The sequence below is a fragment of the Platichthys flesus genome, chromosome 4 (assembly GCF_949316205.1).
Source record: "Platichthys flesus chromosome 4, fPlaFle2.1, whole genome shotgun sequence".
NCBI classification, from domain to species: Eukaryota; Metazoa; Chordata; class Actinopteri; order Pleuronectiformes; family Pleuronectidae; genus Platichthys; species Platichthys flesus.
Window position 1 is genome coordinate 10382929 of NC_084948.1, and position 16322 is coordinate 10399250.

A 16322-nucleotide genomic window follows, 5' to 3' on the forward strand; every position below is an offset into this window, starting at 1 on the left:
TAGCTCAACCATTCCAGCTGGATAGAATAGAGATTTCAGTGTCTGTTGCTCTGTCAAACAACTACTTATATTTCAATACATATGGATTGCAAATTAATATTGCCCAGAGGACATCCATTGGAAGTTGCTCAGGAGACATCTTCATCCCTATCAGATGTGTGAACCAGGTCAGTACATAGTTTGACTGGTAAATCCAAAGCTTCACCTTCCAGCTCAGCTCCCCTGTTCACAATTTTACCATTAAATAAATATCAAGCTGTTGAGGACACCAGAGTAAAGGTCAGGGGTGGGATTTACCCTGTGGAGACCTTGAATGCCTTTTCAACATTTCATGGCAAGAAGAGTCCCTCAACAACTGGTCCAACAGCGCTCGAGCTCTCATCATTACCTGGTTAAAGAAGGAGGTGGAGCGAGTCGTCCACGAACCAGAGGGTCTGTGGTTTGATCCCCAGCTTCTCCATTCTGCTTTCTGAAGTGTTCTTGGTGAAGAAACTACATCCTTCAAACAACCTTGATTTAGTGTTCTGTGCCAGTTGTGTGTGAGTGATGTGTGACTAAGAAAGAGCTGTACATGCGCTGTATGACTGTACAGGGCAAAGATATACTATGATTATCAAGTCTAAAACTGCAGCTTGTAAATACAGATCAATGAAAGAGATATTTTGAAATTAGAGGGTAATGAAGATGTTGAAATAGACAGACATTCAGACATTATTTGACTGGTCAGTTGATTAATTGATTATAATCAAACAGTGTCAAACTTTAATTATTCTGACAGCACCTGTCAGCCTCCATACCAAAGGACCTTTCAGGGTCATTATCTAGTTACCTCCTACTGTTACTCCTCATGCTTGACTGATCGTGTCTTTTCTCAACTGTATGTTTGGAGTTCACATCTGTGAAGTTGTGCTTTCATCATACATGACCCATTCATCCATCCCTTAATAACAAGACAAAACGGTTTATCTCACTTCTGTACAAGCTCCTCTCCGGCCCTGCGCAAAAGAAGGACAAGACAAGAGTCTCATTTCCAGCAACTTTATTTCAGTACAAGTGGTTTTTAAAACACCTCACACTGTTTCTCCAAACATCTCAGTTTTCTTGCAACTTCCGAGAAAAGCAAGCAAGACATTAACATCTTCAGACACGGCCAAGTCCAACTGTCCTCTGTGCCAAACGACATTTTGAAGCAAACTATTTGACAAGAGTTGACATTAAGATAAGAGGGGAGCAAACCGTCACACAAGAACAAATGATCGTACTTTGTACATGAGTAAAACCTGACTAAAACCAGACTAAGTGGCAGCTTACAGCAGCCGACACAGAAAGGAGCAGTGATCTGACAAAGACAACCGAATGCCCTGACACCAACCTCTTCCCTAGCCTCCTTAGCCTGTTGTATGGGCACTGTGTTTGTGTGTGTGTGTGTTTGTGAGAATGTGTAGGCATGCATGTGCACTTGTGTTCTATCACCAAAAAAACAATACATTACACAAAAACCAAATGTGTTCTAATAAGGCATTATGTGGCAAAACACAAAGTCAGAAACTCCACAGAGCAAAAAACAGCATCGATGCCAGAGGAATCTGTTTTTAAGGCCAAGAAACACACCAAATGTGAGAAAGACAGGATGAGGAGCTGAAAATCAATCCTGGAAGAAACCGTACATGATATAGAACAGAAAGGGGATAATGATTTTGAATATGGCTCAGGAATATTCTGGGCTTAACCTGACACAGAACAGGTTTGCTTCTCTGGGTTAATGATGTGAGCGCTGAAGGTTGTACGAGCCGGTCTACAGAGGAACAACAGAACGCCTGTGTCGTCCTCAGCAGAGTGAGTGCTTTACAAATTCAATGGAGCCAGGACAAAACCAGGGAGTGGGCATAAACCTCACAGTTGGCGACAGTAGCATTATGAGCTGGGACAGTACCTTGGAAAGTATAGAGACAGTATAAAATACATTCATGAAGACATCTCGACAAAAACAACATTAAGAGCACGACACCATCAGTTCCAATGGCTCAAGCTGAGAAGCAAAACACAAAAATCAGTTAATGGACTATAGTGCAGAGCCAGGGGGAGGGGGGGGGGGGGGGGGAGAACAATGGTGAGGATTCTCCAAAGTGTGTTTTGAGTTGAACATTAATGGACTTACAACAGTGTGACCGTACATACTGAGATAGACAGATCAGCTAACCAAATAATAGAAAGTATGTTTTCTCACACAGGACCTACAATCTAGATTATTTTCTTTATAGTTCATAAATGTTTTGAGATATTGGTCTCTGAGATTTCTGCCTCAACACCCGTGTAATGTGGGTGAATAGAAAAGAAAGAAGAAAGGCCCGGTCACAACAGCATTGGCAAATTACGGTTAGACATCAATCACTAATTTGTGAGATATTAACCGAACAATGAATTGAATGATGGAAAATAGGATATGTCATCATCGGAAAATGATATAGTTATTTGTATGCCTATAATCTCTAAAAAAGCTTTTTTTTACAAAAGACTGTTTTTTATAAACAGGCTTGAACTCGATTTTATTGACATACTGAAGTTATACCAGTAACGAAGTTCAATTACAACAAATGGAGCCAGAACAGCTGGCTGGAGTGTTCACAAATGCAAGTATTGCACAATTAAAATCATATAGTTTCATAAAAAGCTGTTTGGTTGAGAGTTAGCCTATTAGCCATGCAATTTGCTAAGAAGCCTGCCCTCACTATTTTTCAAAGTAAAATCAGGTCTCACTGCACTACAAGGCCCCAGTCCCAAATGCGCAAATGCATCAGTGGTGAACCTTCGATTTTATGGCGACTTTTTTGGCAAAAGATAACCGTCTCTAGAGAGAGATGTCCATGTAGAGCGAGAAATCTCAGCGACAGATCTCTTAAAACTGTGGAACTACATCTACATGCTAACAGAGGTATGTGAACACGTATGCAAGTGTATTTTTGCGTGAATCAGCCCTTTCAACCTTTTTCCAAACCTGACCCTTCATCATCGCTACTGACAATGACGTGTACCTGCCAGTCCTTCCACCCACAGCTGATCCCGACCCCCTCAGAGGTTCCTGTACCTAATCAACAGTAGATGGACAGTGCTGCCTAAGCCAGTTGGTGATGGTGGTGGTGCTGCGCTGGTGTCCGCTCTGACACAGTTCCCTGAGAACCCCAAACACACTTCCTCTACGACTACAGCTATGGCAAAAATGCTGGGGGCAATAATTTGTGGTCCTGAATGATAACAACAAAAAAGATTACACATGATATTGTACAGCATCACAAGGAGAGAACATAGTAAAAGCCAATATTTACAAATAGTTAGGATCTTGGCAATGCTGCGAGGGATTCCGTCCCCCTCAAAGCCAGAAGTATTCTCATATTGTGGGACACGTGTTGCCTCTACATACAGACATAGAACAGTGTGCTGGTGGTGGAAAACAGAGTTAAAAAAAGGGGATCTATGGGGACACTACAAGGTGCCAATGGTCAATCCGGTCATGGATCTGTTTAAATATGTTAACAGGAACAGTTCCCAAACATTGAGATTCAGTAAATGAAGAAACATAATCCACAGTTAACTCATCCGACTCTCACCCTGGGCACCACTGTTACATACACTGCTATAGTACACACTGTACTAATACCAAACGATGTAACAGTTACTGCTCCGACCGTTTCTATGTGTACATTTTGTATACAGCATATACCATATCTAAATATGTATTTTTTTTTTATCGTTAATGACTCTTAAAATGTTTTTGCATTCTATATTTCAGTATCTGGATGCTTATTTTGGCTTTAAGCAGTGAACCGCTCCTATGGATAGTGAGTTTGCATCACAAACAGGGTCTCTTTCCCTCCTCCACAAACTCAAATCCTTCACAGTTTGTTTCAGTGTCCTCCTCCCAGTCTTTTTTGACCCCGAACATACATATATATATTTAGTATTATAAAAAATAAGTTATTGCGCATCCCAAAAAAAGTGCATTGTATATTTGAAAAATATCTCTTTCTTTTGTTAGACTTTTTCCTTTTTTTCTTCATGTTTCCTGTTATTTGAGGGAGGGGGGAGGAGCGATCGGGGGTGGGGGTGGGGGAAGAGAGAAAGAGAAGAGGAGGAGGGGGGAGGGATAAACAGGTAATGGAGGGATGTCTTGCTACGCGATGACCATGGGAACGTCGTCTGAGAAGCCGCTGATCATGGGGGCATCTTCATCATCATCATCACCTGGAGAGGAAGAGGAGCGAACAGAGAGGAATGTTTACAACACGTTTGCTGGATGAGTTCAGGCTTTGTATTGACCACCAGGAGAAGGCAAAATCAAGCTACATAAAACATATTTGTTCTGTGTCTGATCCCCTCCACACTGTTTCTGTATCAGCACAAAGGGTCACAGTCAAAGTTTTAGGTGGGTCTTAATTGTTCAACCTGACCTGAGAATTTAAATCAGAAACAATAATGAAAATGTTTAAAATTGCCCAATGTTGCAATGTTAATGAAAAGTAAAAATAATGTCCTGGATCCGTTCTTCAATCCACTTGTGTATTAATATTTAATTGGTTCTTAGAATAAAGGAGTTTGATGACTGTCATAAAAACCTTGAAGAAGAAGAAACAATACAAGTTATTTTGGCCATCTACAAGGACGGGTTATAATTACTCTCTGTGTTCCAGCTTCCTCTCTGTGGAAACAGCTGATCAGTCATGTGATTTAACGTTTCAATCTCCCAATGCGTTAATTTACTCATTTTTTGTTATCTACTCGTGCAATACTTCAAAATGCGCTAAAATGTATGTTTATAGAAACACAGCATATAAAGGGAGTTTCTGTAATACGTTTAGCTTCTTGAGTCGACCATCTATTCTCTTGTGTATCCAAACAACACATGACGTTCACCTCATTAATATCTCTTTTTGCCGTTTCCTGTGGGTGAAGGGAAACGACATGTGCCTTTTAAAGTCTGGTGTGTGATTTCTCGCCAACCCTCAGTGACATTTGTATTTATTTATCTGCCCAGAATCTCCTCCTTCTGCACTTGGGAGGCAACCTGAGCAACCAGTAGGAGTTCCCAGTGCAGTGATCAGCCTCCAGTCTAGTGATCAAACACAGATGGGTCCTGGACCCTACTCATCTCTTCTGAGTGTTTCCTGGACGACCATGTACAAAGTAGAAAGTCTCACCCAGCTCATCCCCTGATGAGAAGATGGCAGAGCCCAAGCGAGAGTTATAGTGGGAGTTGGCAAAGGCTGTGAAATTGTTCTGCAGCCGGCGGTGTCGGAGGTAGAGTGCCACCAAGCTGCCGCCCACTCCGAGCAGCAGCAGGAAGAGGACGGGCACCACCACTGCTGCCATGTCCCCTGAGTGGCCCTCACTGCGGGAGGCGTCACTGGCACCTGGGCAGGCGGAAAGGAGCATTAATCGCATGAAGGGAAAATCAGGTTCACCGTCATTACACACAACATTCCAACATGCTGTCAGTCTGTGGATGCAGTACCTGCTGTCAGCTCGTCAAAGAGTAGCAGAGCTGGTTCCCCACACAGCTGACCGCTGAGCAGGCAGCGGGCCTGCACGAAGAACGTGTAGTTGTGACCCGCCAGCAGGCTGCTGATGCGGAAGAAGTTCTCTGTGGTGTTTCCCAGGAACGATGTCTGGTTGGTGATGCTGTCATGTACGTGCACTTCATACCCCTGTGAGGATCAGGCCAAGAAAGTCAGAGGAGAATAAAAGGAGCATAAATGCATGGGGCAGAAAACCTGTCCTTATGAAAACACTTCTGTTACGGCTACTGTGCTTGCTGATTAAACCACAGCACTAACATAAAAAAAAAAAAAAAAAACTTAACATCAAGAACATTATCATTATTATACATCATTAAGCTGTATTAAACCTATAAAACCAGCCGGCCTTTAGTAGAGTGTTAGAAGCCTGTAGAAAAGAAGTTGGTGCTCAGCAGCGTCTCACCCTGCTCTCGTTGAACTCCTTCTCTCTGACAGCCAGGCTCTTCCAGAGGAGGATCACGTGGTCTTTCTCTGTCAAAATCTTCAGGGCCTCAGGAGCAGCTAGAGGAACTGCAGCAGAGGAGAACATACTTCTTTAAGCAACACTGGACTCTCACTGTATTGTCTCTGTAAAGTTACTGCTTGTAGCTAAGTGGTGTGTGTGTGTGTGACCTGTGCTGAGAGTGAAGCTGGCCTCCTTGCTCATGTTGCGCAGGCGGACAGAGATGCTGTACCGTCCTCCGGGCTCCAGGCCTTTCAGCAGGTACTCCACTGTGTTGTTCGCTGTGGTCACCTTGTAATCGAGCTCCACTTTACGGATCACGTCCCGCACGTGGACTGCATAGGTCTAGAGATACAGGAAGAAACACAAACAAACAGAGGTCAAGTTCACTAAAACAGAACAGATTCAGATTTCTGACAGATGAAATCCATCCAGTCTGACAAATGATATGATCGTGTATTGGTGAGATATGAATTGCTGAGTTGGGATGGGAAGAGGAGGACTGGAGCCTGGTGGAAAACAAACCTGATGGAACTGGTTGTGCATGTTAACAGCTGGAGTTGGTAAGACACACCAAGGAGAAATAATTTTCAGTCATAGGGATTTAAAAGAGATGGAGACAAGCAGGATAATTGTCTTCAATTCTGAAATGTTTGATCCTTCCGATCCCTGTACACTGATCCCTTTCATTTGTTTTAACAAGGTTTTCTTTGTTATTCTAGGACAGGAAGACGCACAGCTTCTTATCCTGGAGCCCTGCATAAGGCTGTTGTGGGACCTTAGGATCAGGGTTAGGATTCTGGATCCATGCCACATCACCAAGGCAGAATTGTGCACAGCATAGTATCCAGTGTCTCTGGCTGAAACAACCCAGGCTGATGTCACAACTGAGCAGGCTAGACAAATACTGAGATGCTGATTCTGGGATGCCAGAACTCGCTGCTAAACCTGCTGGAGGAGTCGTGAAATACAGTCGTGAAAAATATACTGGAAAGTCGGGGATGTTTTGTCCCAATATCATCAACTTCAGAACCAGTGAGGCTTCAATAAGAGACCTGGACCATCAAGGAAACCACATGGGAGCAAGTACTGGGCAGAGCTGAAACCTTCAACCACCCTGGTGGGTGAGAAACACAGGGGTGGCACTTTAGACTCTAACATCATGTCTTGTGTATCTGAGAACATTTTCAATGGCAGCTTACAGTACGTGAGTCGGAAAGGACATTTTCAAAGATAAAAATAAGCGGATAAATGGGTTCAAGACCTGACAGGTTTACCGATGAGACATCCTCCTGGAGGATTAAAGACAGCCCACAGTACAGTTGTGAACATCAGGATCAGATTCTCTGCTGTTGTCTGTTCAACTCTACCAGGTCATGAAACACCCTCCTGATCACATTCCTGATGCTTATCGTCATGTATTTATAGTCACAGTAACATGAGACAGTGTTTTACCAGAGCGGTGTTTGGGGTGTCATAAGGCGGCTGCCACTTCAGCGTGGCCTGCGTTTTGTCTACTCGCACACGATGGAGGTTCCTGGGTGGCAGCCTCTCGTTGGGAATCATTTTCACCACAGAGTACTCGGAGGGAGGACCCAGGAAGGGCGAGACGGACCGCACCTGAGAAGAGACAGGTGACAGAAACATCCACGGTGAAATGGTACAAGAGGCAAGCTGATGCTCCCAGTCACCTTTTCACTGACTTCTGCTCCAATACTGAAGATGCCCCTATGTTACCTGTTATGACCTGTTTATTGTATAATTAGTCTATCCTACAATGACACCGACGTGGACAGAAAGCACTTCACTTAAAATTGACAACTGTAATAAAATGTCTGAAAAGTCAACGCTTTTTATTATTAACCTGTTTTTAATTTTCCCATAATGCCTCATTTTATTTAGCCCATAAACAACATTCTCAAATTAACATCACCAGACACGAATATATGCAAAATACAACAATGTGATCCGACAACATTAAGTTGAACTATCATCGGTTAAGTTGATAAAACACATATTGATTGATAACGTTAATGATCTAAAGTAGTTGTAGTGAAGCACATGAAGTTCAAATCTGTCTTCACTAATGTAGTCATGATCAGCTGTTCACTTTTCCTTCCACAGCAGACAGGTTGGAAGGACGTTTTTCTTTGTTAGGTGAAAAGACTTAGGATAATTTAGCCCTCCACCCACCCCCCCATTATATCTTTAATCAGACGTCTCTGTTCAGACCCACTGACTGCTGGAACAAGTTCATGCCCGCCCTAACCCTTCGGTGTGAAAACAGTGTGACTGAGAGATGTGAATGATTTCATGTGAGACTTTTGGGGGTTCAGACATCTGCCCCGCGACTCTGGATTTAGCTTTACTGCACAAAAGTAAAAGCTCCGGTTAAATTTGAAAATGGTATAATCACAAATTTAAAGAAAAGACTAGGTTGCAGCCATGTTTAACTTAAGTGGATGGAAGTAGTCAGTAGAGGATTTCAAAAGACTCACCAGGAAGAGATACTGTTCATCACTGTCCACGGTGACTGTGAGGCTGAGGGAAGAGCTGCGGACCAGGTGAGGACTCCGGTACAAACCCAGGAAGGACGTGGCATAAAACACACCATACATCTACACACAACCCACAAATTCAAACAAAGTCAACTTGTAACACTACTGCAGATATTTTTCTGAAGGGATATTTTCCCCTTCCTTTTACAAAATATAGTATATATAGTCCAGACGAAAACACTAAAGCGACTATAACCTATGCATCGAATACCAGAGAAGGACATTGTGACCATGCTCCCCAGTATATAGCATTGTTGGTATTACATGTACACACAGCTACACAGAAACAGAAAGCGTAGTTTAAGTAAATTTTACTTTGGAAGGCATTTGTAAAAATCCCCAACGCGTAACATTGTTCACGTGTGGACAACAGGCTCACACACAGAGGATATGTTCTCAGCAAAGTGAGAGAGCACTGGTTGCCACTGCTTTAATAAAATGACAGTGTGTACAGGCAGCATCATGCAAGAAGTTTGATATCGTGTGACCCTTCTTAGTATCCAGACCCACACCCGCGGAAATAGTATTCACTGTATATCTGCCTTTTTGAGGCACTGAGAATTTAAAGTCAAAGTACAAAGAGTTATTTTTATGGAGAGATTTTGGTTCTGTGACCTACTAACATTGTTTTTAGAAAACTATGGATAGGTACCTCCGCCAAGGACGTTATGTTTATTTGTCATTTAGAAGGATTACGCAAAAACTGCTATAAGGATATCTACAAAACTTGAAAGAATGCAGTATGTTTCTGCATTTTTATTTCATAAATTAGATTTGTTTCAATGGTTCAGTGTAAGTAACTGTCCCAAACAGGCTAAAGGATGTGTAGTCACTGAGTATGTAGTACAACATCAAGAGCAGGTTCACACTATATGGGGAAGTTCTAGTTATATTTTACTGTATCACATGTTTATAAAAAAAGACAAATAAATAAAACCTTAATTTCAAACATTTTGATATCGTTCCCTGGTGTGTATCTATGGTGAGTGCTGTACCTGAGCGGGGGGGCCTTTGAGGGTCCAGGTGCAGTCCACAGCTGTCTGATTGAGAGCCCTGGTTTTCAGGTAGGGTCTCTCTGGCTGCGTGCCGGCGGTCTGATGATGGGACAGGGCAGTGGGACTGTCTCCTATGCTGGTGTGAGCCCACACAGCCACTTCATACATGGTTCCCGCCGTCAGGTTGGCAGCTGGAAACAGGCAGCACACAGGGAACGACTGGATTGAGATGATAGTCGGTGTCACCGTGTCACGTGAAAATTAAAGTGCACAAGTATCTGGACAGAGACACGTCGCCATTAAACAGTACCTTTGAGAATCCCCTGTCTTACTGTGAAGTTCTTGCTCTCCTTGACGTGCTTGTCAAACTGCCACGACAGAATCACAATGTACTGTTTCACCTTGAAGAAACACAGGGAACCATCAGTCGTGTTCGGGACACACAGAGACGGAACACAATCGAACGACCTGAGATGTTAGTTGAAAGAGAGACTCACATCGTACTGCGAGTTCAGGCTGAAGGAAAGGCTCATGGAGTCAGGGGTGATGCTGTCAGCGATCACAGAGGGGGGAGGCAGAGCTGCAGCAGGACAAAGTGGAATTAAATGATAATTAAACCAACATGAGTTTTTCACAATAAAAGCCTTCCAACAGCTGTATTCTCGTAGCCTCCTCAAACAAGGAGTTTTCACCTATTGAGTAAACGTAATTCTTTCTGAGGATGTCTCCAATCACAATTAAGACTAGATTCTTTGTCCAAAAGCATCTCAGCCTTGAAAGAATGCATTATATGTTCAAGGTTGAAGAGTTGAAGAGTTCAATCTTTTGTAAGCTTGGACAAATTAACCTAAAGTGCACTTTGGAGTAATTTTAATAAATGAATGAAGGAACGAAGGAAGGACAGAATCTTTGAACAGATTTTCATTCCATTTCTTCCAGTGAGCACATTTCTTTTTGTGAGACAAAGTAATGTGAATGAATTAATTGAAAACTGAATGTGACTAAATTTCATCTGAACAGAGAGATGACGATGCCATGACTGTGTAAATTAGAGTGACCCCAAAAGCAACTGGGAAGTTTTATTTCCCCCCTAGTTATTATTCACCAAACTTCCCTTTGAGAATTTATGATGGCCAACTAATCTTAATATTAATCTAATAAGGTTTTAGAGCACTTTTAATGACCGTGCCATGAACTGTGGTGAATTTATTTAGCCATGTGGTTTAATCTGACCATTTTAACTGTGCTGGGAGAAGAGTGAAAACATGAGGTCGGCGGTTTGCCCAAGGAAGCTGCCAGCGGTTTTCCAGTTATGTGGTGAGGCTATTTCTGATGAGTGGTGAAAAAAGAAACATGTGCCATTCCCTGAAGGACACACGCTTTGTGCACGGAGATCCAAACCATCAGATTCATCAGCAGTCCCACTATCATAGTTTAAGTTACAAACACTGGTGTATCTCCAGGCACAGCATTCCAGCACAACCTGACAGACCTACCTAACACCAGCAGAGGGCAGCGCTGGACAGATGTTTAATTGTATTTGTATATTGTATTACCTTTTTTAGGGGTGATGGATTTAACCTCTGTCCAGTTCCCCACACCTCGACTGGTCACTGCTGCCACCTGAGAGTCATCAAGTCAGAAACAACCACATCTGTGCATGATAATATCACCACTGTGGAAATCATGGGTTTCTCACGGTTTTATGATAGTAACAAACAGAGTTTGTGTGTGTGTGTGTGTGTGTGTGTTTGTGTGAGTGACTTACCCTGAACCTGTACAGGTTGTCTGGCTGCAGCTCCTTCACCTCAGTGCTGGTTGTCAAGCATCTCTGTGATGTCCAATCAAGACCTCCACGCTCACTGTATTCAACCTGAACACACACACACACACACACACACACACACACGCACACCAAAGAAAACCATACATTAGCTCAAATAGTTTGCTACAAACCTTTAGGAACATGATAGTGTCAAAGTTTATTTATACAGCAGATATAAAACAACCACAGTTAATCAGTGCCGAACAAACAAAACAAAAAAAACACTATATATATAAAAGAATAAATAGAAATTATGAAAAGCATTCTTATTAAATACTGCACACTAGCAAATAAAATTAAGGTCTCAACTCGAATTGAAAGCCAGTGAGAAGAAGTGAGTGTTAAAGCAATAACTTAAATGTATCAGGGTTTGAGGGTCAGTCAGTCTTGGTGTAAGAATCGTTAGTTTCAGTAAATATTCGGACTCTAATTGGATATGTAGCCTCTATAGCGTGAAATGACTTACGATGTATTCCCTGATGAGGCCGTGTCCTTTGTCAGGAGGACTCCAGGAGACCTCGACTGTCCCATCCTCACCGTTATCACAGGACAGCTGCAGGTTCCGGGGAGGATCAGGCACTGAGGCGCGCGCACACACACACACACACACACACACACACACACACACACACACACACACACACACACACACACACACACACACACACACACACACACACACACACACACACACACACACACACACACACACACACACACACAAACACAAACACACAAACACACACGTTCATTATAAATTAAGTATCGATAAGAAGAAGCAGACTCAATGGGTTGGATTTGTGTTAAACTACATCAAACTAATGACATGTCATTTTTCAATAGTTAACTCCACAGTGCGTCTTCTTATTGCCTGCTCTCAGAAAAACGACAAAGTCAAGAGACCTTAGGAGAGGACATGTTACCTCTGCAAACCTGACAGAGCCGATTATTTGCTGTCCCAGTTACCTGAACAACCCTGTACTTTAGAGAGAGGGATATCAAGTGAACCTTTTTTGTCGCATATTGGTGAGTAGTTCTCACCAATATGCGACAAATAAGCGACAAATTGGGGCTTGAATTACATTGACAGATTTCTCTATGATTCAAAGGCTGATTTGTTTATAATCTTCATTTGAAATGTTAATCCACATCCTGTGCTAGAGCTGTGACTTCTTCTGTATTTTTATTTGTTCACTTTATTGAAATAAGGTGAAAAGTGACAGCAATGTCCTGGTTATAGCTAAAAGGTTAAGATATAGACCAGTGCAGATTTCAGCTATGATTACATAGAGGTTAAGTGAAAATACTGGGGTCACTGACTCTTATTGACAGTAAACCAGCCTCCTGCACATCGGTCACGTGATCCTCACCTCCTTCCGGCGTCCGGACTCTGATCACCTCGTTGGTCTTGTGCAGTCTGCTGAGACACTGAGTGAGCACCTTCACGTGGTAGGTGGTGTCTGGCTTCAGCACATTCAGCTTGTAGCTGGTCTTGTTGCTGTGAGTATCCATGATGGTCCACTGCTGCACGCCCACAAGTCTGAAGACAGAAACAAGAGCAGAGAGACATGAAGGAGCATTGCTCAACATTGTGTTCTGGGCAGTGGAATAAAGCTCCAGACACATTCAACGGGTGAACGTCGACATTATCAAGAGACTGGTGGCAGAGGAGTTCACCTGTAGTAGATGAGGAAGTAGCAGGAATCCAGGGGAAGGTTCTTGGGACGAGACCAGGTCAGCGTGATAGCACCTAAAATGTCTGGTGTCCACTGGAGGTTCTGGACTTTGTAAGCCAGGGTGTCCACTGGTGGTGGTGGTGGTGGTGGGGGGAGAGTTAAATGACTTTAGTGGCATACAACCCAAGTGCAAACTAACAACCAGTAGGTGGCAGCATTGCACCGCTATTAAACTACAATGGGTGGTGACACCTTTGGTTTGTTCTGTTCAACCATGAAGCATCCGCATCCTCTAACATGTCCAGGGGCTAAGTTTGATAAACGTGTTCATGGTGACAGTCAAAGTGTAGAAGTGGGGACCTACAGGTGCAGTTGTCCTCGTCGCTGTGGTCGGAGCAGTCCAAGAAGCCGTCACACAGCTCGCCGTCCAGCACACAGGCTTCACCATCAGAGCAGCGAGTCCCGTTGGCACAGAACAGAGGCCCACGGGTGGCTGAGCAGCCGATGGAGGGGAAACAGAGAGAGCAAGATTACATTTTTTATTTTTGTAATTGCATTGTCTGCATCTGAAATACTACACTGTGCAGCTTAAAAAAAAAAGTGTGTGACTCCTTAACTACTTTTCTTCTCTAGTACAGACAATCACAATGTGCTCATGGTCATGAAAAACAAACAGACATTATACATGTAACCTAAATACAAAACAAGCACTTGTGCTAGCCGAATCCAACCAAGCCTGATAAAAGATTAGCCGAGCCTGACCTGAACCGGACAGGCATTCAATCCAAGCCAGATCGATGCCTGATATTTTCACAGATTTCAGGCATGTGTAGCATAAAAAACTAAGTGGAGCCAACATGACCGAATCTGACCTGAAGCCAAATATCATTTTGAGATATTTGTCCAGATCCGGTGAGGGCTCAGGTCAGGTCTGACACTCTGGGAGCTTCAGATCTGAGCTGCACTCGGCTCAGGAGAATTGTTTTATTATTCTATTAACAGAACTGCTTCACCTCAGACATGTTGTTGTCTGAGCCAGATCATATATTTAGTCTGTTGTGAAAGTCTCTTCAGAGAGTGTGCGCGGCAGATTTACTCCAGTGTCTAGTGCCATTGCTCTGCTTCACTAAACATTCTGTTTTGGTAGGAAAAGAAAGAAAAGGAAAAATAATGTGTCCCTGGGTTTGCCAACTCTTGACCATAATATACACTTAATATGTCAGGTAAACAATTTGGCACAACGCTGCAAGTTTCTTTTATCATTCAACATTAATAATTTGGTCATTTGTATCCTACAAAAAAAACCTAAAGCTGATTTCAAATTATTCTGAGGAGATTTAATGGTGTGAATTATACTCACATTCACAGAATATGTATAAACATCTAAATCTGAAACCATCCTGCAACCTTATATCAAAAACATGTTCTACACCATCACCGGGGAGACTCACGGCAGTGGGCTTCATCAGAGCCGTCCTCGCAGTGGACCTGTCCATCGCAGCGCTGCCAGTCGGGGATGCAGTGCGGGGTTCGGCGACAAAGGAACTGACCCCGACTGCAACGGCCAGGAGCTGGAGAGGGTTGGGTGGGCACTGGAGCCTGCGTCACGCTCCCATTAACTGCTGTCAGAGAAAGACAAAGTACAGAAGTGTGTTTTAATCTATGTATTGGTTCATGGGTCTCTATTCAGCTTAATTAAGATATATTGCTTAACTGCACGAATAAACATCCAAAAATAAATACCTTTATCAAGAAATGACAAAAATATGACATGGAGAAACTGCTGCCGTTTCCTTTTTAATGAAGGGGCTTTTCTGTTTCCTGTTCATCTGTAGTTCATACTAATAACATATGTGTGTTGAATGTTTTCAACATATTTTTAAGCCTGTCCTGGGAGTGGATGTGTTGGGGCGGCAAAAGAGCGATAAAGAGCTTCATGTACTGTGAGGGAACCAGTGGATACCGATCAGCGGAGTTGGTACCTGTGGGACATCCGAGCTCGTCGCTGCCATGGGGACAGTCAGCGTAGCCGTCACACACCCAGGTGTTGATGATGCAGGCTCCAGAGTGGACACAATGGAAGCGGTTGGGGGCGCAGGTAGAGGGACCAGGGGCCACAGTGTGAGGAGTAACACCGCCTGCAAAGGTGGATATTAAAGTTAAATAACGGCCCTTTTAACCATTGACTGAATAAATCTAATTTCTATAAGGGAATTGTTGCCATTAAAATGGAAGCAGGCTTACCTGTACACTGGGCCTCGTCAGACCAGTCCCCACAGTCGTTTTCCCCATCGCACTTCCACCACGTGGGAATACAGCGTCCGTTTCGACACTCGAACTGGAAATACCTCGAGCAGCCGGGAACCTCAGTGGGAGCAGCTGCAGCACACAGAGCAAATGTTAGCTCAGACAACTACAACTAACTAATTATCATATGCACACAGTGTAATCCAGTGAATTTCTATTTGTGCATTAAGTCTTCCTCCCTCACCACAGTTGGCTTCGTCAGAGTAGTCCCCGCAGTCGTCCATGCCGTCGCACTTCCACTCCAGGCTCACACACACTCCGTTGGCACACTGAAAGGTGTAGGCGTCACACACTTTGCCAAACTCAGACGATGTGGCTGACGGGAAAGGCACAAGCGCAACTCAGATGACTGGTTTAATTTCATTATGTGTAGGTGACAGAATTGGTGCAACAGCTTCCTAATAACAGGGCTCCGATAAATACAGGTAGAACAGAGCGAGGTGATGATACACAATGACACAGCTGACAACTAGAATGTCACTCAGTAGAAGGCATCCTCCGCCAAGGCCCAACAGTCCCCTTATGAAACCATGTTTAAATTCACTGGATCGGGATTTTCACTTAGGTCTACCAAAATCCAATCCGTTAATCCTCGAGTCCAAGTGAATATTTGTGTGAAGAAATTCCTTCAAGACGTTCGGGAAATATCGTGTTCACCAAAGCAGGATGCATGTACGAAAGCAAGTTTTTTATTTATGGGCAGACAACCTGAAAACCTTATATAAATAAAATAAAATAAAATAAAATCCTAATTTAATCAACAATATTGTCTACTATTTCCCTTCACTTATCATAAACAAGTTGTTAACCACATGTCTGGTTCCAGTCGGTTTTAAGTGAAGGAAATCGGAGAGAAATATGATCAGATGATCCGAAACTGATGAAACATGTTTGGGCCCAAGAAAACAATAAGTTCCAGACAGAGCAGCAGTCCAACTCGTTGAAATGT

General features: G+C 43.2%; 1 protein-coding gene across 2 annotated transcripts in view; it reads right to left on the reverse strand.

Annotated features, from left to right (window-relative positions):
- Positions 1-1022: 1022 nt before the first annotated feature.
- The window catches only part of sorl1 (sortilin-related receptor, L(DLR class) A repeats containing), a 65802-nt gene continuing 50502 nt past the window's right edge, over positions 1023-16322 (reverse strand). Inside the window, exons 29-48 of one of the 2 annotated variants that reach the window (XM_062385895.1) lie at positions 15558-15689; positions 15311-15445; positions 15049-15204; positions 14518-14685; positions 13431-13559; positions 13068-13194; positions 12761-12930; positions 11857-11969; positions 11334-11438; positions 11122-11188; positions 10063-10145; positions 9876-9966; positions 9566-9756; positions 8511-8630; positions 7468-7632; positions 6183-6357; positions 5974-6080; positions 5507-5699; positions 5193-5405; positions 1023-4239 (exon numbers count right to left, since the gene is read on the reverse strand). In XM_062385895.1, coding sequence (XP_062241879.1) covers positions 4169-4239; positions 5193-5405; positions 5507-5699; positions 5974-6080; positions 6183-6357; positions 7468-7632; positions 8511-8630; positions 9566-9756; positions 9876-9966; positions 10063-10145; positions 11122-11188; positions 11334-11438; positions 11857-11969; positions 12761-12930; positions 13068-13194; positions 13431-13559; positions 14518-14685; positions 15049-15204; positions 15311-15445; positions 15558-15689 — 2711 coding nt within the window. In that variant the 3' untranslated portion in view covers positions 1023-4168. Of the gene's footprint in view, positions 4240-5192; positions 5406-5506; positions 5700-5973; positions 6081-6182; positions 6358-7467; positions 7633-8510; positions 8631-9565; positions 9757-9875; positions 9967-10062; positions 10146-11121; positions 11189-11333; positions 11439-11856; positions 11970-12760; positions 12931-13067; positions 13195-13430; positions 13560-14517; positions 14689-15048; positions 15205-15310; positions 15446-15557; positions 15690-16322 lie in introns of both variants that reach the window. The other variant, XM_062385894.1, reaches the window with a different exon arrangement.